The following is a 16192-nucleotide window of genomic DNA, read 5'->3' as shown; positions in this document are numbered from 1 at the left end:
ATCTGGCAGCCCCTGTTGTCTGCAAAAATAGATGTATTACAGGGGAAAAAAGAAGAAACTGTGGTTTTGTTGGAGAAAAAAACCCTCATGTTATAGAATCCAACCAAAATACCAATGGATACCAGCCAGCATCCTGCCAGCTTGAGTGGGGCTGAAAGCCTTGGCAGCCAGGGGATACCACAGGGATTAAAACACAAAGCATCATTTGGGCTGGGCTCTTGAATCTTCTGAAAGGCCCAGGAAGGCACCAGCACAGCCCAGAGTGCCCATGAATCAATAAATGCTGGCAGGCTTATTTTACTGGAAGTTGTCAAGTGCCACAAAGCAGCCCTGTTGTAGTTGATGGCTTTAATTTAAAGAAAATAATCAATTTGTAGGGCTGGAGCGATGGTGAGCAGTGGCCATGATTTTATTTCAGATGTTTCTTTGAGTGGGTTTATGAAGATGTTTTATAAACAAGGTTTTAAAGTGCAAGGCATGTTGTTATTTTATTTCCTCCAACAAGCAGTAAGGGAGGGAGCCAGGGCTGTATTTATAGCAGGATGTGTTTATGGAGGAAACCTTGCAGTGCCTGGAGGAAGGAACACACATCTCCTAATGCAGAGGAAGGATTGGGAGCTGCTGCTGAGGAATGTGGTGCCAGAGATTCATTAGATAAATCGTTAATAGATAAGTTATTATAGATTTAATATTATACAATGTATAATATGTAAAATATCATATGTAAAATAGAATAGATAAAATTTAATATATAATATAGAATAAAATCTCATAGATAATAGATAATATACTATATATAATATTGTATACAACATATATTGTATATATAATATAATTTATATTATATTATATTATATTATATTATATTATATTATATTATATTATATTATATTATATTATATTATATTATATTATATTATATTATGTTATATTATATTATATTATATTATATTATATTATGTTATATTATATTATATATATAACATATAACATAACATATAACATATAACATATAACATATAACATATAACATATAACATTATATAATATATAATATATAATATATAATATATAATATATAATATATAATATATAATATATAATATATAATATATAATATATAATATATAATATATAATATATAATATATAATATAAAATTAATATATAATATGTAATATAACAGAGAGGTTAAGCTTGGAACTTCTTCCCTCTGCTCTGCAGCACTGTCTCCTACTTTTCTCTGCTGGAAGCAGGAATACAAAAAAAGTACTTCTAGCTCAGCCAGTGGATGATTTTTATCAGCTCATTTTAGTCAATAAAGAAAGAAGTCAATCACTCCTGGAAAATAGCACTTTCCAGTGCTGTATAAACCTGGCCAGTACAATTGCAGAATAAATCAATAACTGCATTAATCAATACGATGTAAACTGCTGATCTCTGTGGATAAATTGTACCGGTGTAAGAAGGCTTTCAAATAAATTCTAAACCCACTCAAACTGCACAGGCTCTGAATCTGCTGAGGGCACTGGGACCTGGGGAAGATTTGTGCTGTTTCTCTTTAAAACCTCTGGGGCAGCAGGGCTGCAGAATAATGGAATTAAATCATGGCAGCAGTGCTCCCACAGACCACTGCAGTGGGAACTCCAGGAAAGATCCCTGTGCTCAAATTTGCCAGGAAAAGGGGATTTCAGGGGGAATAGGGTGGGGAGGTCCTGGCACAGGTGCCCAGAGCAGCTGGGGCTGCCCCTGGATCCCTTGCAGTGCCCAAGGCCAGGCTGGATGGGGTTTGGGGACACCTGGGACAGTGGGAGGTGTCCCTGCCATGGCAGGGGTGGCACTGGGTGGGCTTTGAGGTCCCTCCAAAGCCAAACCACTCCATGACTTCCAAGATTCCTGTTTCTGTGATTCTAAGAACAGCCAGAGGTGCACAGGGAAGGGAAGGTGGTCCTCCACCTGGATATTTGACAGCCCCAAGAGCTGTAGGAGGTTTGGCCTCTCCTCTAACCTCAATTTTTTATGAAATCCTGCATTCGAGCACCTGAGTTTTTATTTTACTTCTTACCATAACAATGACCTAATGCAAGGCTACTGGCAGAGCCTGTGGATGATTTCTAAGGGAAAAATTGGATTTTACCTGAGGAGATGCAGCAGAGTGGCTGGAGCAGAGGGATGTGACTGGGAGTGTGGCTGGAAAACCAAAACAAGGAGAAACAAGAACATGAATGAGGAAAGTTTGTGCTGGGCATTTCACTGGAAAGAAACAATTGTTAGGAGACGATGACTCAAATGCAACGATTCCATTTATCTTATTATAATATTAAGCTTCCTATCTTTTTTTACATATATATAATTATTTGGGATACAAGCATCATATAGCCAAGCCAGCACAGCACCTTGCAAAAAACTTCTGCTCTTCAGGTATCCCTTAGCATTTCAGAATTATTCCAGTTCATTCCATAAAGATGACAAACATTTGTAGCTGCTTTTCAGTACTGAAATATATTGGTGTCTATAAAATAGGTTAAGCAAAGAAACAATGCACACCAGTATGATTAATATGACATTTTAATTGCTACGTCAGACCTATTTTCAAGTATTTAGTGCTAGGAACTGACAAAAGAAGTTCCTAATAAAAAAGCCTGAATGATTGAAGCTATTTAGAGGCCCTCATTGTACTGTGCTGTCAAAATGTCCAGCTGACCTTTTCCTCCTGGTAAATTTTTCCAGGGGAGATTTCATACAGGCTATTTTAACAGTGCTAATTGCCCACCCTCTCCCTCAGTTTTTAGATTAGATAATGGTCAGAGTGAGAGAAATGTCACATCCTTACCCAGACTCTGGATTTGGCCAGGGGCATTCCGTCTGAAGGCTCTGGAACCCTATTTAAATTTTTAGGTGAATGTTTCTGAATGCATCATTTGCCATTATTTCATATTTTCAGTTCAGAACAATCCTGGAGGTGCTGTCCCTCCCAAAAATTCAGTCAGGAGCAGAAGGAGCCCATGGGAAATAACCCAGCTCAGTGGAGGGAGGCTGAGCCCCTCCTTGGCAGGAGTGATGGGCTGGGGGAGTCCTGCTGGAGCTGGAGCTGTACCTGGGAGAGCTCAGCATCCTCGTGGGAATGGCTCTGTGACTGCCACCACACCTCCACCCACTCATTCCCAAGGCCAGCACAGCCCTGGCAGTGCCCAGGGCCAGGTTGGACAGGGATTGGGACACCCTGGGACAGCGGGAGGTGACCCTGCCATGGCAGGGCTGGCTCTGAGTGGGGTTTAAGGTCCCTCCCAACCCAACCCATTCTGGGATTCTGTGCTTCCGTGACATTGTGGCTGCACCTACAGAGGCACCTGGAGCCTCATTTCTGGGAGCGCTGAGATGCAGCAACACTTGGGCACATCCAGGGCAGTTCTGGGGATGTTGTGATGGAAATATCAGTGCTGGAGGGGAGTAAATCAGACATGGGAGGATAGAAATTACCTTGCAGTAGAAATTAATTCTGGAGGAGAGAAATTACCTTACAGTAGAAAATAATTCTGGATTTACATGAAGTGTGCTGTTTTAACTCGTTCAACTCTTGTGACCATGATATTTTCTGAAAACTCTTCTTTGCCCAGGATTTTTCTCCTGAGAAGCCTCAGAAAGGAAATGTAAACAATAATTGTCTGATTGCTTGGGATGTGGTCTGGAGGCTGCTCACCAACAGGTGCATCTTTGATTGGTTCCATGTGAATTGTTTTCAATTAATGACCAATCCCAGTCCAGCTGTGTCAGGCTCTCTGGTTAGTCACGAGCTTTCGTTATTCATTTCTTTTCTAGCCTTCTGATGTATCCTTTTTTTTTGATATGATATATGATATGATATGATATGATATGATATGATATGATATGATATGATATGATATATGATATGATATGATATGATATGATATAATATAATATAATATAATATAATATAATATAATATAATATAATATAATATTATAATATAATATAATATAATATAATATAATATAATATAATATAATATAATATAATATAATATAATATAATATAATATAATATAATATAATATAATATAATATAATATAATATAATATAATATAATATAATATAATATAATATAATCAGCCTTCTGAGAACATGGAGTCAAATTCTCACCTCTCACCTCATCCTGGGGACCTCCCAACACCACAAGCTGTCACTTGCTGTGCTCACAAAGGCTTGCAGAGATGGACAAAAGAATGCAAGGCTCTGATAAGAGTAGTTTTCCACCTCTACCCTCACAACAAACCACATTGGTTTATTCAAGCTCTGCCATCTCCCGAGCAGGGAAACCCAAACCATTGGTTTATTCAAGTTCTCACATCTTTTGTGTTCCCTGAGCAGACAAAAATCCACAGAGAGGAGCACAGAGGGAGCCAGGATCCCCTGCCACCCCCCAGAGAGTCCCTACATCCCCATGAGCAGATGAATCCTCTCCTCCACATGGGTCCTGCAGGAATTCTCACAGGCTGATATTAATAAAACCTTTTTTACACATTTGTTGGTGGATGTGATTTAGAGCTCGGTGTCGAGGCGTCACCAGGGCTGCATTCCAATGACCCACAGAAAAGAGGGAGTTTCTGCACTCTGGGATAATGTTGATTTAGGGGCTGGTGCAATAACACACATGGGCTATTTTATTTCGTTCCTTGGCATTCCTATTCAAAAATTGCCCCATAAAGGAGGGAGAAGGTGTTAAATAAAGTTTAAATGCTCGTAAATCACAAAGAAACATTGTGCTCGGAGTGAATGGAAACATTTGGAGAGGCTCAAAATTGCTTTTTTCATGGAGAAATATTTTGTTCATGTGTTAAATTCAAAATGAAAATCCCTGACTGTGAGTCTCTTTCATGTTTTGGTACTTTGCTTAGGTTATCAAAAGAAAATAGGTGTTATTTTTCCAGCTGTCTGAAAACTTTGGCTGGTCTGTGATTTTCTCTAAAATCTGCTAAGTCTGGGCCCAAAATTCCCTTTCCTGGGCACCTTTAAATGGGGTTTTTAATTCAGGTTCTTGGCTGTTAAAAATCAGGAGCACTGCAGAGTTTTTCTGCTGTTTTCTTTTCAACTTCTGGTTTTAGGGGATTTGTGCTGTTCCTATTTCCAAAGTTTTTCCTGCAACTCTAAGTGACAAAATTCTTTTTGACCCTTTCTCTTTTCTTTTTAATGAAAGCTGCCAGCCATGTGAACTCTTTCCATTTCAGCATCAGCTGCTTTAATAACACTTTCACATAAAAAGAGCTGGACTTTCAGTGCTTTGGGCAGCTCAGGCTCAATTTGTCCTGGTGAAACACCAACAAAAGGACTGGGGAGCTGAAGAGGAGAAAATGAACCTGCACAAGTTCTGCAGTCATTTAGGGAGGGTGGGAGGAGCTGGGTTTAAAGTTTTTTCTCCTTAAGTCTGCTTAGTTCTGCTCCTGAGGCAGAATATTCACCCTGGAAGCTCCAGCTCCAAGGGAATTCAGCAAGGGAACATTCACTCATATTCCTGGGATTCTGCAGTTGTCCCATGGGAGTGACAAAATGGAGAAATGCTGAGGTTAAAGAGTCTGATTTGGGTCTCCTACAGCGAGAAATGAACACAATTGGTGCACAAAAGTGAGAAGAAATCTGAAGAAGTGTTTCATTGTTTACTTCCACCGCAAGGAAAAAATGTTTTTACTTCATTAAGGTATTATCAGGATTGTCTGTAGCACATTCATTTCTTTCTAAACCATTCTCCTCTTTTGAAAGCTGTGTTAAACCTCTTCCTAATAACTCCTGTGATTAGGAACTTTGTAGAAATCCCAGAGGACAGACTTCTAAAAGTGACATTTTATTTCCAGAGCCTCTCTGTAATTAAGCATCGCTCAGGCATTCCATTGAGCTGTAACTGCTCTGCAGAAAATCTCTTTTCACTTGAATAAAAGGATGTTTTGGGTAAAGTTAGCAGAGAATTACATTTATGTGATGAAGTATAAGAATTTCAGATTCAGTTTAATGAAGGGAAATAAAAGGTACCTGTTGTTTAATGGGCACAGAAGGTCTGGGAGTGAGCAGAGTTCCTGCTGGACACCTGCTAGGAAGGAATGATGCAAAAAGCTCTCTCAAAACCAAATAGGACTGACCTCTAGAAAATATTTCATTGAATGCAGTCTGGGGGTTATTAAATATCACCAGCTGGAAGAGATCTTTAATGTCCCTTTCAACCCAAACCGTTCCATGATCCTGTGAAGAGTTATTTGCTTGGACATCACTCTCTGCCATGCAGCTCTGCAATGATTTTATCATTTTTGAGTTTATTTTCTGCCAGTCCAGCCCTGGGATTCTGTGAGGAATCAGAGAAAGGTTTGGCTTGGCAGGGACCTTGAGGAGGTACCAAAGCTTTGGAGCTTCCTCTGTGAATTCCTATTGCCATGCCTGTGGATAACCAACATGGTTTAATGTGTTCTTTGAGGGATTTCCATGCTCAGCTGAACTTCTTTCACTCATTCATGTGCTGGCACATCCTCACCCTCATTTCAACAGTCCCCTTTTCAAAAATATTTGGGGTATTTGGTTATCTTGTAGTTATAAATGTTTACAAAGATGACACAACACGGATCTGACAGCGGGGAAAAGAAAATAAACTTCAGAGCAAAGTGAGAAGGAAGAAAAGATTTCCCAGTAATGACATCAGGCAAAGAACACCTTTTATCAGACGTGGCTCAGGCTGGCAGGAGCGTGGCTTCAAGAGTTGAGCTGCATCTCCTGACTTGAAAGCCAAGCTCTGGTGTTTAATTTGTCATTCTGGGGACTCAGGAGATTGAAGGGCTTAATTAGCTGCTTTTATTTATATTTCAAGATGATGAAAATCAATGTTCTTCTCATTTACCTTCACACCCAACTCAAAGACGAATCTACACTTTCAAGCCATAGCAAAGAATAACAAAATCAGGAGAGACCAACTGATCCTGCTTAGTGACAGCTAGATTTCAGTTCTCCCTCAGAAAATATTCAGTGTCTCTGGAAGTTCTGTTGATCAGAACAGTCTTTGCATGGAAAATTCTTTAAAAGGGATTTGAGAATATGTGAAATATCTGATGGTAGAAAAGGTGCTGCTATTTCAGCTCTGCTTCAAGGCCTGCTCAAAGTTTTTCCGTGGAATTCACTGCTCTTTGGGTTGGTCCATAGGAGACTCCTTTTATTTTATTTAAGTTCCCCTTTCCTGCAGAAAATAGCACAGGGGACTTCAAATAATGTGTTGTATGACACCTCCTCTAATAGAGACAAGTGCAAAAAGTAAACAAATAGCTTTTATTTAATTGAAAGTGTTTTTTTTTTTTTTTTTTAAACAGGATACATCGAAGAACATGAGATAAATAATAACCACATCACAAGAGTTTTAAATCCCTGCTCCCCTGCGTGGCATCAGCTTGCACAGGTTGACATTCCATTAAAATGCTGCTCCAATAACAACTACTTGGAGAAAATTTGAGACCACCCACGTGTCAATCCCAAATTAGGTTTGGCGTCGCTCCGTTTAATTAATGCATGTTGATTTACCCCTTCCTTTCCAAGCCGATTTTTAAAAACTCATGGAACATTGATGCCTGATATTTTCTTAATGACAGACCACTTCCACCTCCCTCCCCCTCCCCAGTGCTGATTTTCCTCAGGAATGTTGGTTATGGTGAAGAATTAAGATAAAATCTACACTTTTTATTTTTAGAAGTCCATGGCAGAGTATTGCTGGAACCAGCAAGGAAAAGAGTTTAGGAGAACAGAACTCAACAGCAGGATCCCAGATGCCAGTGGATGGTTTATCCTTTGGGATAATTTCATTGCTCCAGAGCTTAAACCTGTAAAAATATAAACAGACAGAGGTAAATCTGTGTCGAAAATTAGTTTTTCTTTGCATTTTAGCTTAACAGCAATGTCTGTTCTCTTTTCAAGATGGAACATTATCCACAAATGTTATTTTTATTTGTTTATTAAGCTGTAGTGGCCATTTAGTGGAGTAGGGTTTAGGATCCACATCTCACCTTTCCCATGAGTATCTTCTTCAAGAGGGTTTTGACTATTTTGTTGCAAAACGGGCTATGATATATAAATATAAAAATGCTCCCTTTTCTATGAATAATAAATTATTTATGAGAGCAGAGGCTGCACCCTGGCCCACCCCAGCACAGCCATGGGGCAGGGCTGAGATCTGTTCAGGGCACATTTAGGGCCACATTACATGTGAGAACTTTGACTTTCCCAAGAAATCTTATTCCTGTGTCCTTCCCTGAGCTCTGCATGCCAGGGCAGTGGAGACCTGCACTAAAAATAAGGTGTGGAGCAAAACACCCTCTCCTCTAATTAATGTCAGAACATCAGAGACAAATTTATAGGAGCCAGCACCAAAAAGCACCAGGAGGGAGGACACCTATGGCAAGGGACAATCTGGGAATCTGTTGTGCTTAGAGGCACAGATTTCTTCTTATGCAACAGCATTCAGAGGGGGGGAAAAAATTCTCTCACTTACTCGATATTTTTGGAATCCTAATTTCCTCACTGCTGCTGCCATCGCCACCGTCGCTGACGGTTCTTATCTCGATGAGATAATCTTCTTCAAACGGGACCAGGAGTTCAGCTGAAGTGTTGTTTGTCTCCAGGATATGGGCTTTGCTCTGCCTGTTCTGTCTGTACAGAATCTAAGTAGAAAAGGGATTGGAAAACAAGAGTTATTTCATTTTGGTGCAAGTTTTAATGTTTTTTTTTTGGGGGGGGGGGGGGGACTGAGAGATTCTTCTGTCGTTTCCCAAAGTTTTCCGAGCACTCTCAGCATCCTGCAGGGTGTTAGAAGCAATTTAATAAATTCTGCAGGACTTTAGGGTGGGTACCACAGCAGGTGATTTCCTAGAACTCAAGGATAATCAAAGAATTCTGCACTGAAACCAAACTTTAAAATAAATTTATATTTCCTTTAAAAGTAGATGTACAGGAAGGCTTTTTGGTTCATACACAGATCTTTGTGTGAGTATATTTCAGTGTCTTTCTTAAAGGTCCATTTATGAACTGCCAGAGAGTGAGAATGTTTAAATGTGGTTTATGACTGCCTTTAATGCTTCAAAGGCTGTTCTCTATTCCTTAAACATTTCTGCCACTCCTTCCCTGGAGATATGAAAGCAAGAAACTTTAGGTAAGTGAGATTACAAGGGGACAAGAGAAATACAGGACTGGGGACAGAAAATCCCTCTGTTGGGATAAAGAAGTCCTACTCTGAATGAATATTTGTGTAAACATCAGCCAACCATCCCAATAAATCCAGAAAAATCAGGGTTCCAGGTAATGAGCTCTCACTTTCCACCAAATCTCTGTACCTGTACTGTAACCAAAATATCTGACTGATGAGATAAAGAAATCACTTACTTTGTAGCCCAACACCTCAGACTCATTCTCCATTGTTTTCACATGCTCCCAGTTCAGGCAGATTTTGGAATTCGTCAGCTTCCAGGCGATGTTTGCTGGAGGTTGACTTGGTGCTTTAAAAAATAAATAAATAAAAAGGATTATGATAATAACGAGATAAACTGAGTATTAATTTTCATAGTGTAGCTGAATGAGCTGCTGATATGGGAGTAGCAAATGCTTGGGTGATTCCAACCTAAAAGAGCAAAAAACCATTTTCCAGTCCATCATTGCTCTGGTATTAGTCAGAATAAAGATCTATTCATAGCACAGAACCTCTTACTGTGAGACTTCATTTGCAAAATTAGGCACAGCCTGACAGTGTCTGACAGTTCAAGTTATATTTGAGAGATTTTGTGGAAGGAAAATGTTGTTCCTCTCTGTATTTCCATGTCCTAGAGGATGTTTTGCTGTCTGGATCTCAGGAAAAGCTAAAAGTGAGAGCAAACTACAGAAGCCAAGATTTCCATCATCCAGGACAGGTTACAAAGAGCTGCACATGAAAGTCTCCATGTGATCCACCATGAAACATTGTAGGATTTTAGAAATTCTCAGCACAATAGGCTGAGAGCAGCTTTTTCAAAGGCTTTTTATGCCTAAGTGTGAAGACTTTGAAAATTTGCCTACAAGTGACTGGAATTGAATCCCGTGTGAACATGTGAGGGTGGAGTTGAGCCTTTGAACTGAGCTCAGATTTAGGCCAACACATTCTCTCCTGTTCCATGGCACATCCTCCCAGGCCCTGGTTGAAACAGAGATAAAAATGAGGAGAGATTTGGAGAAACACATTCCAGCCCTGATTTTAAATTGTTTAATCTGGGATCCTTCTCTTCCCCCCTGTGTGTTGGTGAGTGATGGATTCCACTTGGAAGGAACAGTTGGTTTGGTGATAATTTCTTTCATTTCCCACAGAGATAAAACAAATGGATGGGTGCTGCTGTTTCATATCCATCTGCCTCATGGCTTTGGAGAAGTTTAATCCATCCCTCTGGTAGGGAATGAGGTTTTGGTGGAGATCCCAGGTGAATATCCAGGGGTGTCCTTCCATCAGCCACACTGTCAGTGTTGGAAAAGATTCATTTCTTCATGAAGACATTTATCTACTCTCACATACATCAAGCTGCAAATTTATTTAAATATGGCTTGAAAGCTCTTTTTTTGCTTTCAGGAAACATTTTATATATGGAATTGGATGACAAAATAGTCACAAGAGGCAAAGGATGTCAAATACTTCATTGGCTGTGCACTCTGAAGAGGTTTGAAATCACTCAAAAATGGGTGAATTACAGCCTTGACCAAAGCTTTTTGACATAGAAACTTAAAGCTATCTTAATTCATGATCTTGGGGCTGAAAAAACACCACAGGAGGATTTGCAAAACAAAATTATCTGGGTTTTTTTCCCAGCCAGAAACCAGAATAAATGGTAAAGAGCACTTTCCCAAATCTGTAGGAATATCTGCTAGCAAAACCAAGCAGTTCCAGGTCTGAGACTGGCAGATTGTTTCCTCAATTAATTTCTTGTCAATGCTGTCAAGAACAGCAGAAATCCCAAATATCTGCTCCAGTTTATTGAGGTGCTGATGTTATTGGCATGGTTTAGGTAACACTTGGCTTTGTTGCTGTACTGTGCTGAGGTTTATCCATGCAAGTATTTCCAGTATCTATATGTAATATTGATATATTTCATATCATGTATATGTATCTATTTATAAGGGAAAAAAGAAGAGGAAGATGAAAAAATAAAATGAAGAGGAAAAGGAAGAGGAAGAGGAAGTTGAATGGAAAAGGAAGAGGGAAGGAAAAGGAAGGGGAAGAGGAAAGAGGAGGAGGAAGAAGAATTTCTGCAATCCATGCCATATATTTAAGGAACCAGAAGAGAACAGCTCTTTATGGAGCCATGTCCATGGTTTGAGGACCTCAGTTCCACCTCCTAAGTACTTTTAACTGAAACCAGGATGTCACCTCAGACCTTACATCGATCTTGGAGAAGAACACTTCAATCAGAATTGCACCTCTTTGGCAGAGGGATCATTTCAGCTCTGCTGAGGCCCTGCAATAATGGGATGAGCAGAGGGCTGCAGGAATGCTGGATGCTGAGCAGGAAGACAGAGCTATTACTTTGGAGCTCCATCTCCTGCTCCAGATGCACATTGTTTATATTCTCTTGACATATTATCTCTTTTCTTATTGCAAGTGCTTGCATCTTCCACAGACAGAGCTTGAAATTTTAATCTATATATTTAAATATTAAAAAGGTTATTTTGACTTTAATTTTTAAATGAACCATTAGCACAATCCTGAATTTGACAGAAGATAAAGTAGATGTAAAACAAAAGCAAATTTATTCCTTCTGTGTTTTGTCATTTGACTGCCATGTCTTTAACTTGTCTATCATAGAGATGCACATAGGAATAGAGGGAAGAATTCCCAGAGATGAATCTATTTCTATTGAAAAATGGACTGTGATGAATTTAATGGAATCATGGAATGGTTTAGTTGGAATAGAACTTAAATTTCATTTCATTCAACCCCCTCCCATGGTCATAGACACCTTCCACCATCCCAGGTTTTTCCAAGCCTCGTCCAACCTGGTCTTGAACAATTCCAGGGATGGGTCCTGTTTGAGCCCTTCAGAAATGTCTTCTCTGGCTTTATTTTTGATTGTTTTATTTACAGTAAATGTTGGTTTTGTGGCAATTTAAAAAATCAATTAACTCATTCTACAAGTTGTTCCTATCCTACACTCAGAGTAATGGCATGGAACAGCATATAGAAAAGAGGAAAACTGGTGAAACTCAGGAGAAATATTTCCCTTTTATGCTAAAGGGCTGATCAATAATTTACTGGGGAAATAGATTCCAAGGAAAACAAAACAGCAGAGGGCTTTAATTTTACTATTAACTAAAATAAAACAAAACTAAATTGAATTTATATCAGTGTATCCCTTATGCTGAGCTCTGAAGTGCAAAGTTCAGAGGGGTCAAACCCCCTCTGTATTTTGTGCTTTCAACAGCTTCCTTTAAAACCCCCAAACCCACACAGCCTCACCCCAGAATCTTTTGTATGACCTGTGGGGCTCTGCATCTCTGGAATCCCCTGAAAGCAAGGGGGCTGCTATTCCAGGGCAAACAGCAATCCTGCCTTGTGGGCACTGATTTAGGACCAGAGGAAGTTTCTCAGTCACAGATTCTGTTGTCTGACTTAGGGAGAAATTTGGGATTCAGTTTTCCTTGCTGTTGGAGCCTTTGGCAGCGATGGGTCACGGGGAATGTGCCTGTCCCAGCTGGGAATTTGGGACCCTTGTGTGGATGCCATGGGACAGAGAGAGAGAAACAGCGAGCATCTCTCACAGCGGCTTGTGAGAACGTTCAGGTAGTTGGAAGGATGTGATAACTCAAGTATACACAATCTACAGGTGGTGTTTTTCTACTTTGTCTTCCTGTTCTTCTCAAGGATGGTGTATGGAAAAGGTGTTTTTGTTAGTTAGCCAATCAAATAAAATCTATTGTATCATCTATAAAAACCACGCGGTTCTCTTGAATGAAACCTTCCTTTTTGCTCTTTCTGCAATACTGCCTCTCACCTGTTCCTGTGTCATTCTTGGCACAAAAGTGGCACCCCTGCTGTACCAAATCCAATACTCACGGGATTTTTTGGTGGTGACATTCACTGGAGTGCTGGAGGGCCCTGTCCCCGCAGTGTTGTAGGCTCGGACTGCTGCGAAATACACCGTGTTAGCTCTCAGGCCCGTGATGTTTTTGGCTGTCACGTTCCCACTGACTCTGACCTTCCCAGCTGTGCTTTCCTTGGGATCATCTATCCAATATAAAACCTAAAAAGCGAGAACAAAGAACAGGCAATTCATTGTGTTCCAGCAATTAGAGGCTTGGCTGGGAAGCAGACATGCTGACAAGGAAGATTTCGAGGAATACAGGATTTTTTTGTACTCCAATCTAGCAGGATGTAAACCCAGGCATGAATATTTATAGAGAAGCAATAACATTTCAGAGACTGAATCCCAATTAAGGAACTAAATGAAATCCTTAAATTTACAGATGTCCAGAAGGAAACCTTTGATAAGGTAAGGAATGATAAAAGCTTTGTTGGTTTTATGGTTGAACACAATGAAAGAAAACCTTAAGAGGTACAAAAATCCATTTATCTCAATCATCTAAGAGGTTTTTAATTATTGTGTATCCTGGCTCTAGTTTTGATTCAGTGACACCTGTTTAGACCTGCTATTTTTTTCAGTGAGTAATTGATTTAGGAAGGCTTGTGGACTGTACATGACTCTTATTACCTTCATTTATACCTTGCAGTGATAGAACAGAATTTAAAGTGTTTTTGACTTGTTTTCCTCTTATCTACAAATTAAAAAAAAAAAAAAAGAAATTGCTTCACCATGCAGGTAAAATGACTGGGAATGATATCTGACATTACTTAATCCTAAAATGTCAGAATCATTTAGGTTGGAAAATATCTTTAAGTCCAACCATTAACTCAGCAATGCCAAGGCCAGCACTAAACCACGTCCCCAAGTGCCACATCCGCACGGCTTTTAAATCCCTGCAGGGATAGGGACTCCTCCACTGCACTCTTCAAATGTTTGAGTTAATGGCTGGACCTAATGGTCTTAAAGGTCTTTTCCAACCTAAATGATTTTATTAAGAGGAGGGAGAAGTTAAAAGTGCACGACAGCACAATCTCTGGGTAGCGCTGGAGGACGTTTAACCTGCCCTGCTCTGTCCGCAGTGCCACGTGTGCCTGTCCCCAAATCTGAGCACAGAAAGTCTGGGACAGAGCTGCAGCTCTGGGCTGTAAACCCTCCTGATTCTCTCAGGTGGGTTGCTGCTAATGAGAGCAGGGGGAGAGCTCCAAGGCACGGCCAACTAAAGGCAAAGCTCCGCTGACTTGGAAGCAGCAGTTTGTTAATCGGGAGGAGGAACCAGAAGGCCAAAAGGATTCTGGACAGGAAATGGACATCTGCAAGGTGTCAGAGCCTGTCAACCCATGGCCCAGCCCCTCACCTCGTAGCCCAGCACCCTGCCCGTGTGCCGGTTCCAGGGGATGGGCAGCCAGGACACCTCCACCGCCGCCGCCGACACGCTCAGCGCCGAGGCGCCCGCCGGGGCCATCTGGGGCTCTGGGACAGGAAAAACACAGCTGTGGGACATGGTGTGACCACAGGGACAGTGCAAGGGGAGGAGGTGCTGGGGGAGCAGCAGGAGGAGCTTCTGCTGTAACCATGAGGTTTGCTCTCCGCTTATGGCGGGATGTCAGCAAAACCTGTTCTCAGAATTGTCCATTCCCCTTCTGCTGGAGCAGATTTTCAGAGATCAGCCACACTGAGTGGTCTGAGGGACCAAACCCTCTGAGAGCAACACCTTTGAGTGTCTCCCAGTTTTCCCAACACACTCAGCAGGAGCACCTTGGGGACAAATGAGTGGAAACAGGCCCTCTACTGAAAATCATTCTGGAAATTCACCCATTGCTATTTTTAGTTCAGATTCTCATCTCCTGCCTCACGTCTCTGTTAGAAACATCCAATGAGCAGGTCTGAGCATGGCCCTTAAAAACCCTGTGAGATCTGCCTGGCCATATCTGTCACCTCTTGCTGCCACACACCCCTTCCCACTAAGAGTAACCGGTGTTACCATCCTCTCCTGAGTAGATGATGGAAACGGAGCTCAGGGTCCCTTCTCCCTCGTTGTTGTAGACACCAACTTTGACCTCGAAAGGAGACAGGGGTGTGATGCTCTCGTTCCTATAGATGTATTTGCTGGATTCCACTGAGGCCACCACAGCTTTGGTCCAGGTTGTTGAGCCAAGGGGACGGAACATGACGACGTAGCCGAAACCTTCCCCGTTCTGGAGCTCTTCTGACACTGGCTGTGGCGACAAGGCAGTCAATAAAGGTTTGCATGTATCCACAGTTTTAATTGAATCTTCATTCCCTGACTGTATTTTAGTGGTATTGATTTAGTTGGCTGTGCCTTGGAGAAGATAATAATGTTTGCCCCATCCGTCAATGTAATATTGAAATAAAAATCAAAATAATAAATCTATCGGGGCAATCAATTTAGAAACAAAAGATCTGATCAGCTCCATTAAAGTTGTCTCTTTCAGGCAGGAAGTTTGCAAAATTAAAAGCATTTTGCTCGGTACAAGTTGTAGCTTGTAGATTTTTTCCTTTCCCCAAAGGGGCATAGGAATGCTAATTTTAAATAAATTATTTTAAAGGAAAAAAAGACTTGGGAAGGAACAAATGTATACAAAGAAATGTGTGTCAGTTGTATAATTGCCTGCCTCTGAGTACAGTACTGATGTGTTTTTTTCAGCAAGGAGAAAGCCTCAAGTGCATGAACATATTCTTATTTAAGTTCTCGGAACAGAAATGTTCCTGCAAGTCAACATGGCAAAATTAATGTTTCTATTAATAAAATCTCATGTCAAGATACGTATGAAAGGCTCAAACTGAAAAGGCAATTACAGCAACACCGTGTCCAGCATGAAGTTTGGTTTTTCATGGGATAAAAATACTTCCACATTCTCAGAGCAAGAGGACATTTATGAAATAAAATCAGGACTAAATGGAGAAAGGAAGTGTTTTTCAGTAAAACTGCATTTATTTCAGAGGCTTGCATCAAAGGAAGGGGCATGGAAAAGCAGGCATGGAAAATGGTGCAAAAATACAGAAGAAGGGTCAGGATCTGAGTCCTGGCTCCAACCTCTTCTC

The 16192-nt window shown here is 40.6% G+C and overlaps 1 protein-coding gene across 1 annotated transcript in view; it reads right to left on the bottom strand.

The window, feature by feature from the left end:
- Positions 1-7727: 7727 nt before the first annotated feature.
- CNTN6 (contactin 6) overlaps positions 7728-16192 on the bottom strand; it is a gene marked incomplete at both ends in the record, with an annotated part of 102338 nt that continues 93873 nt past the window's right edge. Inside the window, 6 exons of the mRNA XM_084214181.1 lie at positions 7728-7861; positions 8530-8698; positions 9417-9529; positions 13102-13288; positions 14484-14599; positions 15111-15345. Coding sequence (XP_084070307.1) covers positions 7728-7861; positions 8530-8698; positions 9417-9529; positions 13102-13288; positions 14484-14599; positions 15111-15345 — 954 coding nt within the window. The remainder of the gene's footprint in view (positions 7862-8529; positions 8699-9416; positions 9530-13101; positions 13289-14483; positions 14600-15110; positions 15346-16192) is intronic.

This window comes from Fringilla coelebs (assembly GCF_963513975.1).
Source record: "Fringilla coelebs genome assembly, chromosome: 13".
NCBI lineage: Eukaryota > Metazoa > Chordata > Aves > Passeriformes > Fringillidae > Fringilla > Fringilla coelebs.
Note: the sequence above shows the minus strand (reverse complement) of the source record. Positions and strands in the feature narration are given on the sequence as shown.